At 39.8% G+C, this 15,361-nt stretch overlaps 1 protein-coding gene across 1 annotated transcript in view; it reads right to left on the reverse strand.

Moving 5' to 3' along the window:
* Positions 1 to 15,361, reverse strand: part of LOC117751630 (CUB and sushi domain-containing protein 1-like) — a 258,734-nt gene that overhangs the window by 13,948 nt on the left and 229,425 nt on the right. Inside the window, 5 exon segments of the mRNA XM_034563565.1 lie at positions 3,969 to 4,148; positions 4,743 to 4,919; positions 9,991 to 10,176; positions 11,449 to 11,625; positions 14,525 to 14,713. Of these exon segments, the coding sequence (XP_034419456.1) occupies positions 3,969 to 4,148; positions 4,743 to 4,919; positions 9,991 to 10,176; positions 11,449 to 11,625; positions 14,525 to 14,713 (909 nt within the window).

Consider the following 15,361-nt stretch of genomic DNA (forward strand, 5'->3'; position numbering starts at 1 on the left):
GTGACTATAGGTGCATTTCTGTAGGAACTCATCCCATATGTAGCCCAAAGATGTGCAGGATGTAGACAAACCATTTAAACAACACCCCTCTAGTATATGACAAGATGGCTGCCGATGGGAGATACGGCAAACAAAGAACAGCAAAAGCAGAAGATAGCCGTGATCACCATATGGACATTTACTGTCAGCAGTAGATGACTGAGGTCAACACATTTAAGCCGCTTAACCGAAAGACAAACCATGGTCACCATATGGACTGAGAGTTTCTGAAAGGGCATTTGTCTGTGATGGCTTTCTACTTCTACTGATGATTGGGAGTGAACTGAGATATTGTTTTTCTCAAGTCTGCTAAATTAAATGCTGGCAGTATTATTCACATTACTTTTCCATCATCCATTTTAATTTGAAACACAGTACTTTGGGGATTTTAGAAGAAAAATAACACATTTATACTTGAGATTCACTACTATAGACTAAAACAAACCTACAGCTACTTGGAAAACGTCATAACTGCTAGTGTACAATGTTGATATAAAATGGTCCAGCAGATCAAACTGATAAATAAGCTTAAAAGAGCATCTGTTATTAAGAGCACAAAGTCTATAATCACATAGTTACATACTGTTTATGTGCCAGCCGCGCATGATTATAAGAATCCTACTTCCTACTGTGCGCACCTATGATTGCATGCACCTGGAGGTGTGCTTTCATACATGCAAGTGAGTTGTATGAGCACAGAGATCTGTACATGTAACGTCATAACAAAACCCTGTTTTTAAAGGTGCTATATGATCAACATTTGTGTGCGTGCGTGCATGCCTGAGTGTGCGTGTGCCAACTCAATAAGATGACGATAACCATCTGCATGGTTTCAAACAACCAATAAAGTCAGTGTAATTCGCATCTAACCAGGAGACAGCTGGTTTCACACTCCATTCACTCTGCTATGATGATATACAGGGAGTGTACATAAGTATACACACCAAGAGGGGGCAGACAAACAGACTACATATAAGTGCTGTATATACATTAGATGCAGCAATGACAAGCATTGTTCCAACAATAATGCTAAATATACACACAATATGAACCTCTCCATCTCATCCTCATTCCTTCAGTGGTTGAGTACTCCCTATTTCTGTATTCTGTTTTGCTCCTTTTTTTTCTCTGTCAATCTTTTATCTAATTTTTCTTCTCAGTCTCTTGCATTATGATCAGTCTTTTGGACGAACAATCATCAACAAAAACATTTTTAATCACAACAAATATCTTTTGTTTGTAACATTGCGGTTTCTAGGTGCCAGCAGCAAACCAAACAGTTGACTAATTCTGGCTTTGTATGTCAGCAGTGTCCCAAAGAAGCCTTGCATCTCCCCAAAGTCATCCTCCCAGACTTGCAAAAAGTGTTTAATTTCCTCATGGTATTCTACTCCACACTACGGACGTGTTCTGCTTGTTGTTTGTCCCAGTTAAAAAATATCCACACCTGCACACAAGACAATGCCAAACCCAGTTTCTTAAAGCATGCTGTTCGTCCCTTTCTGCTAGCGACTAGCCAACAGCTAATGGAAATTCAAATGAATAATTAAGCCATGAGGGTTTTCTTAAAATCAACTTTGTTGTTAGAGATCAAACACCAGTTGTCTAAAAATCTAAGATTGTTTTTGACTTGTGTAGTAAAAATTTCCAAACAATAATTCTGCAGGTCTTTGATGCCTAAAGAAATACAATTGGAGGTTTCTGAACTCTTTTATTTTCTCTTTGTGTCTCTCCCTTGTTGTGAATAGACAAGGCTGCCTTCACACAAGTCTGGAAGAGTAACTCCCCTGCCTGCTTGCGCACCTTTGCATTTCACTCCATCACTGCGATCATTGACTCCTTTCCCTCTCCCCAGCTTTTCTTCTTTCCTCCCACGTCTCCATACTGTTCTTCTTACACTTGGGTCCCCTGCTTACTTCCTGCTTTTTTTCAATTTCTCGCTCCAGCACTGCTCACTACACCTTTCTTCCTCGTCCTTCTGTCCCAGCTGCAGTCCTTCTTTTTTGTTTACCCTCTTCCGTTGCTCTATTGCTCTCCTGCCCACACCATTACTGCCTCTTCCTCCATCCTTTTATATTTTGGGTATATCTCTCTTGGCACAGTTCAGCCAGCCAACACATTTTATGGGCTTAATCCCTTTCACCGTACTGTGTGTTTACAGGTTTGGGGCAGCTATTGATTTGTCTCTCTTTGTTTCTCCCATCAGTCGCATCCTCTCTCTCACTTCTCTGGGGCTTTCTCCTTGTAGCCCTACTGATGGCTCATCACAATCTCTCCTTCTCCCTTTCATTCACCCACTTGACACTCGCTTCTTCCATACCCCATTTTCTTACATCCTCATTCTCTGCGTTACTCTCGTTTTGTCATTTTGTGTTGCCTCTCTTTGTTATCTAATGTTTTTTTTCAATACACTTCTTTGTCCCTCCCCTTTACTAATTTTTTCTTTCTTTCATTCATTTTTTCTCTTGTTTCCATGTACCTCCTCCTCATTACTTCCCTTGCGCAATCCTTCCTTCTACATCACTTGATTCGTTCTGCCTGTCAAGCTACACCTTTATAGCTTACAACTCCTTCATTCAAAATATTTCTGTTTGGGCATGTGTGTGTGTGGGAGGAAGCTGTTATTCCAAAAGTTGATCAAATGAAGACTCGTGGATGCTTTGAGGTGGGAGAAAGCAGAGAAAACAGGGGAGCTGAACAAGAACATGTGAACAAAGGAAGCAGAACCTAAAGAGGAGGAGAAAAGTTAAGAGCAATGAAGACAGAAGGGGGGGGAAAAGTAACAGAAAGAGGAGCTTGTAGCATTTTCCTACCGGTATCTCTCCACTGTTTCCCATTGTTCCTCTTTCCTTCTAATTTTTTCTTTTAAACTTCCTGCGCCAGTCTCATACTATACCACCTACAGTATCTTTTACTTCTCTGGTTTCCCTCTCTCTGCATCACTCTCTGGTTCCCCCTCAGTAGCCTCTCTGCCGGCTTTCTCAGTTTTTTCATCTCAGTTCAAAGCCTCTGCAACTGCAGGAGCCAGCTTTTCTGTTTGTGGGAAGACACGGCAGGGAAGATCTCAGGAAACATTCCTTGTTACTGTTGTAAAGTATCATCGTCTAAACTCAAAATATGGGCTATTGTAAAACAAAAAATATTTTTTATTCCAATGCATGCTTTTTATTTCCCCTTTACGTTTGTGAAAGAAATGAGGCTTCAAGAAATATACATGCTGATTTAGCACTTTGTAATTGTGAGGAGCAATGGCCTCTTTCTAATCTACAGCTGAAGTCAAAATCTGTCATTTTAGTACCCACTCACATTGAAATATGATAGTTCTTATGTAAAGGTGATGCATTTGATATTCCCAGTATTAATTCAGCAGCAAACAACTATTTGCTATGCAGCACCAGTAAAGTGTAATGTAAGGGATTACAGTTTTCCAAACAGTAATTATATTACAGTTATTAACCCAAGTGATGCAAAGTGGTAGGCTCACTGATTGTGTGTCGTCTTCATGCACCTCTTTTATTTTGGTTCATGTATGTGCAACATGTGGTGAATATCCATCAGCAGGTGTGGTGATTATTAAATACTCTCTCAGCCAACCACTGGCCTCATAGTTGGAAAAGAGGCTATGATGCACCCTGGAAACCAGACATCTCGTCCATAAAAAAACAGCAGAATATTGAGTCATAACCGACCAGTCTGATGGCTGTAACCTTGTTTTGTTGTAATTGTGAACACAATTTAAATAAAATAGTATTCATAAAAATAACTCTGTTTAATATAAAATGTATGCATGTTTATGTTTAAAGACAACTAATCATGGCTTGTATAAATCAGATCCATTTGCAAGACGCATCATCTGCTAAACTCAAAAGCTGCTGTTCTTGTTCCTTATCTCTTTGAAAGTAGTTATTTAGGGTGTTAGTTTCTCTTGCCTTTACAGCTGGGCTTGGTTTGGTTCCAGGTTCCATCATTAGTGCAGAGCAGAACGCTGCGTCCAGGTGGCTCCATCAGGTGACCGGGGTTACAGCGGTAGGTTACCGTGTGGTTGAAGGCAAACTCATTCCCCAGAAAGATCCCATTGGGTACTTGGCCAGGATCTCCGCAAGTGATCACTGAAGAAGGTGAGATACATTTGACAGGAATACATTATTTAGAGTGTATATCTATCTGTTGTTCTTGAAGACCTGCAGTAGTATAGCAGCACACATGGGAAGTAACATTTTTGGACAAATCAATCTTATCCAAGCTTTTTACTACAATTATAACTCACTGTGCTTTTCAACATAGCCTGAAAAAACAATGTTTTTACTTGCCTGCACCTTAACTCTGTCCTCCTAATCAACTCTCTCATAGACTTTCCTGAAGGACATCCCTGCTTCTTTTCATCCTGAACCCCAAACTTCTGTCTGGCTCTGTTTAACTATACAAGTTGAAATCTCAGACACAACAACCTTGCCCATGCAGGTCTGTACCTGCACAGCAGCACCTTGCACAACTTTGACTACTCTTGGGTGCTTTATTTAAAAAACACCACTATACACACCAACGCTGATAATATGTTCAGTAGTACTTAAGTGCTATCGCTAATGAAACTGGTTCAAACAATGCTTTTTTTTTTTACAATAATGACTAGACCTCCTGTTGTTACCAGTAATAATTACAGTAGTGAAATAAGAGGAGATACAATGCTATGAAACCTATCCTACCAGTGCAGTCTGGGGGTTGTCCTGTCCACGTCCCATTTGTTGTGCAGTGCCTGGTGGTCAGGCCTGATGTTTTGAAGCCATCCCAGCATGCATAAGCCACCGAGCTTCCGAAGGTGATGCCATCACTGAAGACAATTCTGCCGTGTGCTGGGGTGCCCGGGTTACCACAGGATACAGCTGAGAATTGAGTACATATTAAAAAATATCACTGTGAGCAATGTTGTCTGTCACTCAAGGCTGTAAGCTCCAATGATGAGCGTAATACTGGAGTCAGCTAGAAATAATACAAAACATGTCCTCGAAGTAGTGAGGCTGATTAATAACTAATGGTTGTTGGATTGATTCCCAGCTCTGAATTGTAGCTGTACAGTATTCCAGTGGTGTGCCAGAGGCTGGTAATACATCCACAGCAACCAATATAACTGCCAATGTGCCACTGAGCCATAAACTGCTATAAGAACAGTATCAGGTCTCACTCCCAACTCTCAAATACAATGCTTAGTCCCAGTGTTGTGGCTAGCACTGTCGTTTCACATCAAGAGGGACCCGATCCCAGGGCTGTACGCCCCCTCTGTGTGGAGTTTGCATGTTCTCCCCATTGTAGCGTGGGTCTCCGGCTCCCACAGCCTAAATAAATGCAAGGTAGGTTTTTAATGACTCTAAATTGCCCATAGGGAAATGGTTGTCCGTCTCTATATATGCCTGATCTGAAATAGTCTGGTGACCTGTCCATGCCTGAACAGGATGAATGAATGGATGGCTAGTGCCCCTCGACATAGTATAAAGAGCGAGACAGAACAGAGGCTGGGCAAACAAACACAGGACTTTCATACTAGAGGGGTGTTGTTTGTGTACCTTGAGGATCTAAATGAAAATGTTGCAGTCATTAGTAAGTTCACGTCAACCACACTCTTCTCCTTCCTAAGTGGTTATGTTGCTTCAACCAAAGTTAATTTAACTACATTTTAAAAATACACTATGCATGTAACAAGTGGAAACTAACATGCCATCCCTGACACCAAAACTGACGCTAGAGGTGTACTTAGAGCATCATAGTTTGAAGTGTATTCTGCTTTTGCACTACGAGCAACACAACAACGTTCTACAAGCAGACATGAAGCTACAAACTGATGCGCTGTTTTTTCAACACTCCAATGATACAGTGAAGCGTCTACCAATAATGTTTCACCCATTTTGGTTCCTTCTAGAAGAAAAGTTGTAGGCCAGTTCCCATGTACCGCGTCAACAATCAGTGCCGGTATTTGGAGAATGAGTTGCAAAAAACGAGACTTCAGGTCTGCAAATATGTATGCGACAGTGTTTCAAATGAGATTGCCAAGGCCTATACAATGTGTTGTTCTCACAGAATGCTGTGTTCACACCACGAGCGACTAAGCAACAGGACAGCCAAGCATGAAGAACCGCTCTGACGTTGATTTAAATGGGAACGTCTGCTCTACTACTATTCTATCTCTAGATTACTGAGGCATGTCAATCCCTAGCTTTCTTTGTGTTTGAACCCCTGCTGGTCTGTTAGATTGTAGGACACAAGAATGCAGATGGTCGCAACTAGAAATCCATTGATCTTTAGTTTGCTGGCACAGAAAATGTACGGAAGATAAAGGAATTAGCAACCAACCACAGCACATTTCAGTAATAGGATCATGACAACTGACAGCCTTTTACAATCAAACACCTATTGATTCATTAGTTAGAACCCTTAAAAGCTCTGTCCATGTGTGTGTGACAGAGTGTGTAGGTGGAGCATGTCATGCGTGTGTATGTCTACAGCAGCGTAATGTTTGTGCCTGTGAGTGTTATCAGCATACGTGACGTGAGCAACAGTTTATATAAGTGTATGTGTGTATGGATTTATTTGTGTTTGTGTCTCAGTGATAGATGTCTCCTCATTTCTGAATCCGCTTTTACCCACTATTAGCTTAATGAAAAACAACTGTAGACAGACATAAATAATTAGGGCTGCACGAACACAACGCTGGTGGGGACACAAGAGACACACACCTCAAAGATAAGACTAGAGGGTTGTCTCCAGAGGGTAGAGGTGATTCAGTACATGTAGGCAAATCAAGACTCAAAATGCAGAAGTAAAATGCAGTAGCTCCTTTTCATACAGTCTCAACCACAAACTATTACAAAGTTGGAAACCTGTTTAATATGAGTTTAATACAGTTCAGAGTCCTGTATTTTGCAGTTCTAACGTAGTTTTAAGGGAGGGTTGCTTCTGTTTTTTATCTGGGAGTTTCTTTCCCCCTAGAATGAGATACAGTCTGAAAATATGGATTCCTGTCATGAAGGAAAATCCCATTATGGGTTTCTATTAATATTCTAAGAGATTTCAAAAAACAATTTCTACGCAGTAACGTTCTCCAAAATGGCATTACCTTTAAAATTTAAATCAGCAGATGAAAATGACTTAACAAAATATATAACATTTTGGCAGTTCAATTTAGCAGCCAAAAATATGTATATATGTGAACAGATCTACAGATGATTTTTCTTATTTAAGTCAGTGTGACCTTTACGCAATATACTGGTGTTTTGGGTCACAACCACACAATAATACAGAAGAGTACACTGAAACATATGACTCACTCTTCTTCCCCCTATCCACTTAAATTAGTCATAGAACAGCTCATCTATCTAACCAAATCTAAAATCTGTGTCATAGTACAATGAAGTTAATGTCAGCAGTGCTTTTAGCCTCCCCAACATCGTTGGGAATAGGGAAGGTAATACAGGCAGCATCTTAGGATTCCAGTGTCTCTACAGCACTATGAGAACCCTGTTTAATTTCCCCTAAACTCCAATGGGTTTAAAGAGGGTCTTTGAAAACTGCTGTTGTATAGGACACATTTTATTACCACAGCACTGTGGAAGATCCAGCTCAGTCAGTTAGGAGTGACACACTTCAATCCTTTATATCTAGGACACACAGATATGATGAACATGCACACACTCATTTTAATCTTGATATTTTGCTACTGCTAGTTTCCTAAACATCTTACATTATGTGAGCTTGAACTAGATCAGCAAAGGTACTGTTGTGTTGTGTAGTGTAGTTGTGTGAATTACAGACTGTAGCAATTAAATAAAAATCAACTGAAGAACACATACACATTTGATACATTTACAGTCAGCGCCATAAGTATTTGTACTTTTCTAATTGTGCCTATTTACACGACTGCAATGGATTTGAAATAAATCAGTCAATATGTGGTTGAAGTGTAGACGTTCCCCATTATATTCACAGTCACCCACATCTTCAGAGGTTCAGAATTATTTGGACAAACAAACATAATAGTGAATATAATGATCATTTTAATACTTGGAGGAAAATCCTTTGCAGTCTATGATTGCCTGAAGTCTTCCACCCATAGTCACCACCAAACGCTGAGTTTCCTCCTTGAGATGCTTTGCCAGAACCGTACTGCAGCCTCCTTCAGGTGCTGCTTGTTTGTGGGTCTTTCTGCCTTCAGTTCTATCTTAAGTAAATGAAAAACATGCTCACTTGGGTTGAGATCAGGTGACTGACTTGGTCATTGAAGAATATTCCATTGATTTGCTTTGAGAAGCTCTTGGGCTGTTTTCACTGTATGTTTTGGGTCATTGTCCATCTGTACTGAGAAGCGCCATCCAATCAGTTTTGCAGCATTTGGCTGAATCTTAGCAGATAATAAAGCCCTAAACACCTCAAAACGCATCCTGCTACTTTTATCAGCTGTGACCTAATCAATGAACACCATTCACTCAGGTCCATTGGCAGCCAAACAAGCCTGTGCCATAGCACTGCCTCCACCATGTTAACCAGATGATGTGGCTTGCTTCGGATCAGGAGCTGTTCCTTTCCTTCTCCACACTTTTCTCTTCCCATCATTCTGGTACAAGTTCATCTTAACGCCTCCCTCCTCCAGAGTATTCTTGACCTCAGTGTTCATGTTATGAAGGGTGTTTCTTCACCAAGGAAATAATTCTGCTACATCTACTTTACATGTCTTCCGTGGTCTTCCAGGCCTTTTGGTGTTGGTGAGCTTGCCAGTACATTCTTTTTTTTTAGGAATGTACCAAACTGTTGATTTGGTCAATCCTAATGTCTCTGCTATCTGCCTGATAGGTTTGTGTAGTTGGTTAGCCTTTTAATTGCCTCATTCACTTGCATTGACACCTCTTTGGTTTTCATATGGAGAGTTCCCTGGATCAGCTACAAAAATGCAAATTCAAACTTGTTTATCATCTCCAGACCTTTTTATCTGCTTAATTTGTCATGACATAACGAGGGAACAGGCCACACCTGCCATCAAACACAAAGACAATTGTCCAATTACTTCTGAGTCTCTGAAAATGAAGGGGACTGTGTAAAATGGTTGTAATACCGAAACGGTTAATACAATAGTTTTGTTATCTCTATTGAATTAAAGCTGAAAGTCTACATTTCAACCACATATTAACTGCATCATTTCAAATCTGTGTTGTGTAAAGAGGAAAATAAGACCCTGACTGTAACTATGCTTAAATACGTAGTTCCTAATTTTTATGAAGTACATTCTTCTCAATTAATACATAAGCAAGATGCAAGCTTGGCTTACACAATATATATATATTGTACATGCAGAGTCTGAATGCTTTAAGCTATGTTTGGTAATGGATTAGTTGCTTACTGTCACCAGCATGCCAAGTAGCCTGATGCTACTATATTTTCGAAAGCAAAGATTAAGCTGTTTAACTGTGCCGTGCTGATTTATTTTCACATAACATGCTGAATAATTAAGTCCACATGCCACGATTGCATGGTGGGTTTATATCAAAGCTGCACTACTTTTACAGCAATATATATATTTAACAGCAACATTTTATAGAATCTGGGTTGGGACCCAAAGGTTACTCAAATAAGACAGGGATAACTTTATATCAAAATGTACGATGTTTTCTAAATGATGTTTAGCATATGTGAAGTTGTGAAATCTATGTTTTTACTGTTAAACAGAGTCAATAAATAGTGCATATAAAAAGAATATTCTGCAAAACAACTTATAAATATCCATTTTGACTCCAGGCAAAATTAATGATATTCAATACTAAACAACCAGAGCTATGATGGAATTTAACAGAATGTAATCTGTGAAAAATAAAGGTGATTTGGCTGCTGTTGTCTGCATTGTAGGTGTTTCAGTATAGTAAGATGTTGATGTAGCCACATAAGTCATGTAAAGTCATTGCCAAACTTCCCCACCTTGACAGACAGGCTGTGTGCCGCTCCAGTTGCCGTTGTGAAGGCAGGTCCTCTCGGCTGAGCCAATCAGTCTGTATCCCGCCTCGCAGCTGAAACGCAGCAGGCTCTTGGTTTTAAATTTTTCACTTTCCAGACGGGCACCGTGGGGAGGCATCCCCGGGTCTCCACAGATTCCTGGACTGACTCCTGTAGTGAGGAAATAGACATTAAGTTAATGTACAAAATCCACACCAACAGCCAGATACGTGCACAGCACTGAATTAACCAAGAAACGTCCACAAAGTCCTGAGCAGATCAGACCCACACAAACATGTAACCACATGCACAGAAGACACTCAATACAGTGAACGTGAAACCACAGCTGCAAGTGATGTCCATTAGTCTCTTAATAGGTTTTAGTGATTTTATGTCAGTAAATAGTAACACACTGAGCTAAGAGGTAGTCTAAAATTATAGGCGAGCATTCATGCTACAGGTCAACAACAATACCTAAAAAGCATTTGTGATGTTTGTCATCTCATAACCTCTGTTGCAGAAGCTGCACAAATATTTCACCCACTCAACTTTCATATACAGTGACACATATACTTTACAGTACACACACATACTCATATATGCAAAATTGTTAGAACTGAACTTTGCATTTGTTCTAGCAGTAAAAGCACTGAGCGTGTCACAATTTTAGCAGCTTAAATTCCATCGGTAGGGATTTGTGAGTCTAAGAGGGTACAGCTCCAAATGCAGCGACTTGCATCTCAATGAGGTCTTCAGCTGCAGGATGGATTCTGTCCTGCTGAGCGTTCTGTTTTGAGGCCAGCAGAGTAAGCTTATTGCATTTCAGCTATTGAGACAGTTGATGCTGAGTTTGGAAATGATCATCTGTAGTGTTGTAGTGTTGTGTTCTGCGTAAGCCGACTGTACAGCAGCACTTAGAACCTGAGAAATAAACCCATACTCTTTCACCTAATTTTCCCTGCCTGTTCCTTAAACATCCAGCTCAAGCCAGGTTAGATACAATGGGCTTCAACACGGGCCTCAGATTATACTTGAAACACACTATGTTCATTTCTCTGTAATGTTGAACATTAATACATTAAAGTTAGAGTTTGTATTTTAGACAGTAGTTTTGTAGCCTGTTCTATGTATAGCATATATGTATAACATCATCTACTGGTCAGCTTACTTTGGCAATAGCTTTATGGCTGGAAAAGATACTTCTTCTTGTGATCTCATGTTACACATTTCTCTGTTGGCAGTCTCAATATATATGCTGTTATTACATTTAAATGAGTGTGGTTGCTGTATTATTGTTTTAGATTTAAAACACAGCAAACATGCCTCCTGTTTTGAACAGCCAGTATGAAAATACATGACAAGGTAACATAATTATGCATGCTCTGCTATTCAACCAGCTGAAAACCACTAGGCATGCTTCTTTATCGACCAGTGTGCTTTTACCAGTGCAGTATGGTGGCGCACCACTCCATGAGCCGTCCTCCTGACAGTGGCGAGTTGTATTCCCCACCAGCAGCCCTCCAGGCAGACAGGAGTACTGTAACACTGAACTGTATGTCCAACTGTGGGTTCCAGTCACTACTGCATTAGGAGGCACACCCGGATCACCACAGGAAATGGCTAAAGAGACAGGGAGATTGAAAGAGATGGTGTTAGTGTGTGTGTGGGACGGTCCAACTATAGATTCTAGATATTACTGCATTAGGTTGTGCAGCTGGGTCACTACAGGAGATAGCTAGAGAGAGAGGGTGACAGCAAGGGAAGGGGTTGAATTAACAAGTGTCTTTTGTTTTTGTGTGTGTTTATGTTATAGTAAACATGCAGTAAAAAGAAAGAGGGTTCTGTGAACTACATCAAAGGCAAACTTCCATTTGTAATTTACTGTCCAACATTCACAGATAGCAGATAAAACATCCCTTATGTTTGTGGAGGGGAGAGGGGAAAAACAATGAACTTGTTTTTTTACTTATTTTCTGAGTTTGAAACACTTTTGAAATGATAATTTAGCTCCACCCACTCTGCAGCTGAGCCTAACCACACCCCACTGCCACAGTAGGTTCCCTTTGCTAATTTCTCGCGCCCGAGCACCAACAACGTCGGCTCTATTGAAACTGTCATGTTTATTATTATTATTCTGCCAATTGAATTGCCTTTTTTGGGACTTTATCATATCCCAAAATTTGCCAAAATGGACATTCATATCAGGACTCGTGAAAAATGTGATATTTTAGGAATTTCATATTTGGGTATAAAAAACAAAAGAAGCTCTATAGCGCACCCTACAGTTTTCTTTGGCCACACCCATCAATGACCGATTGACTTGAAATTTGAAAAACATGTCCGGTTGTGTCTGCTCTACAAAAAAAGTAACATTGAGCATTAGGCTCCACCCACTTACACTACCGGTCAAAGGTTTTAGAACACCCCCATTTTTCTAGTTTTTATTGAAATTTAAGCAGTTCAAGTCCAGTAAATAACCTGAAATGGTACAAAGGTAAGGGGCAAACTGCCAGCGGTTAAACAAAAAAGTCTAGGTTACCAAAAACTGAAAAATAATGTACATTTCAGAGTTATACAAAAAGGCCTTTTTCAGGGAACAAGTAATGGGTTAACAACTTGCCGCTGTCCTGCAAGTTCTGGAAGTAAATTAAGCCTTGAAAGTTTATGCTAACAATTCCCACAGGTGTCTCAACTTTTGTTGATTACTTACTCTGTCTGTATAAAAGCAGTGTTGGAACAGACTGTGTTACTACAGCATCTTAAGCATTATTTGGACAGTATTGTACTGCAGGAAGTAGTACATTGCTCTTATAATGGAAGGAAAAAGGCAATTAACAAAGGAAGACAGACAGACCATTATAACCCTTAAAAGTATAGGTCTTTCCTTTAGAGATATTGAGGTGTTCTAAAACGGTAGTGTATATTTTCCGCTATTTTGAATTTTGTGAAAAACTAATTTTGCAAACTCCTCATACACACTCTGTCTGATTGTTACCAAATTGTCTGTGTATCATTATTGGATCAATGTCATCAAACATTCTCAAAAGATTGTTGATATCTTATTGTGTTTAGAAGATATGGACCAATGGACCTCTAAGGGGCGTGGCTTAGTACATCAATACACATAACTTCTAAAACATATCCTATCATCGCCAAATGTGGAGCATATGTTCACATCCTTTAATTTACCCTGTCAATTTTATTCTATTCAAACACTAGCGGGCGCTGCAGTTAATCTCCCAATTTCTTTTAGCCATTTTTCATCATTTTCACATGTGATAAATGAACAAACTCCTCCTACAAAACTTTTGCGATCAGCTTCAAATTTATTCAGGATGATCTGATGACCTTTATGATAAAAAATTATCAAAATGGTGAGTAGTCATTGTACGGCCTTGATGTGGCGTGGCGGCCATTACAAGCCCATTTTGTATAGTCATGCCAGTAAAGCTTATTTGTTTAGAGTTTAATTGAACTGCTTGTGACAGAACCAATAACTCACCTCAAATTAAATTCACCTTAGAAAACAGCTCTGTGTAAAAAACTAGTAGAAATAATTTTACAGTGTCAAAGCAACAGACATGAGGGGAAAAACTTTATATTTTTTTTTCTTCAATTTAGGAAAAATCGACGTTTTACAGAGCACACATTTCTGGAGGACACAGATATGAAACTGTTCTTGATTTTCTATTTCTGCCAAATGACTGGTCCTCCGATATCTCCCCATACCCCCAAATTGTATTACACCACCCTCTCCTTGCACCTCAGTCATCACCCCTCTCCCCCCAATTTTTCAGATAAGACCTTGTTTCTCGAATGTAATGCTCGATGCACAGACACCAGCGTCTCACCAGTGTCTGCTCCTCTCTCCCTCTCTGTCTAGTTCTTCATTTGTTCTGTTACTGTGTCCTCGTTCTGTGGTCCTGTTTGCCTCTCTATGCTTCTCTATCCATCTCTGAATCCTGAATCAGCCTTCTTCTCTCTATCGCTCTCTAGTTTAATCTCTATGTTTTTATCGGCCATTGGGGTCTCTGACAAGCATACCTATTGCTCTAAGAGACACATGCTCACCTTTTTTTTCAGAGCACACACAAGCTCAAACCTTTAAGCCTCTTTCTTTCATACTCTTGCCCTATTTTTATGATTACTTCCCTTCCATTTTCTTCCTAGAACCCTCTCTTATTCTCTCAGTTTCTCATTCCCTCCTGATCTTCCTTCCAGTGGCTCTCCAAGCCATTTCACTGCTCAAATGGCTTTTTTTTGGACAAATATAAAGACAAAATAAATAGAAAACCACCTGTCTATGACTACCTGTGTTCAGCATGACAAACTTTTGTAGACATTGTTTTTTGCTGAATTCCAAAAAGTTGTAACTTGTTTGCAAGAGGAAAACCTTTTCTATGGGCCTATGCATGTCAATCTATTGCTCGTTCTGTCTCATTTGTCTTCTGAACTTGTTTTGACATTGTTTCTTTGAATTAAAATAATTCTTGAACTTCCTGTATTTGTCCATCCATACCTAGGCAGCGAGGGATTGGTCGGTCCCACCGTCCATCATGCTGGCATGTAAGGAGTGCAGAGCCAAGTAGGTAGAAGCTTCGTTTACAGTGGATTGCCACAGTTACACCATAGCTGAAGACTTCTGGGTAACGTAGGCCAGACTGGCGCACACCATTCTCCACATGGCCGGGGTCAGAACAGTTTACCACTGCAAAGGAGAGTAGAAGACACTGTTGGAACCTATTTAAATAGGTCTTATTTAAGATAATGTTTCATCACTTTGTTTAGGTCCAAGCAGTTCACATGGATATAGATGATATACAGTAGATTGTACTGAGACAACAAGCATTCAAAGAAAGAACAGTAGAGTAGAGAAGAGAAGAAAAGGGAAGAGAAGAAAAGAGGTGAGAACAGAAGACAAGACAAGATGAGACGAGAAGGCGAGACAAGAGAAAAGATACAAGACAAGACGAGAGAAGAGAAGACGAGACAAGAGAAGAGAAGAGATACAAGACAAGACAAGAAGACAAGAGAAAAGAACAGAAGACACTTGTTTATCTTCCTTCATTTGAAATAACTATTATTTTGATGACAATAACATCTCCAATAACATTAGCTGTCTCCAAAATCCCTCAATGACAGTTTGCTTTCAAGTGAGCAGTAAATTGATATTTTGGACACGCTTTATTCATTATCATTTTGCCTCATCCATGCATTTTGGGATTGTTAGTGGAATGTAGTGGAGATGTAATGGATGCTAGTTTTCTGATCCCTTGTGTGAATATTTTAGGATACAATATAGTGCATACATTTCACACTCAGGAGGGAACACTTGGGGCACTAAAATAAAACAGTT

Source organism: Cyclopterus lumpus, chromosome 3 (assembly GCF_009769545.1).
Source record: "Cyclopterus lumpus isolate fCycLum1 chromosome 3, fCycLum1.pri, whole genome shotgun sequence".
Classification (NCBI taxonomy): Eukaryota; Metazoa; Chordata; class Actinopteri; order Perciformes; family Cyclopteridae; genus Cyclopterus; species Cyclopterus lumpus.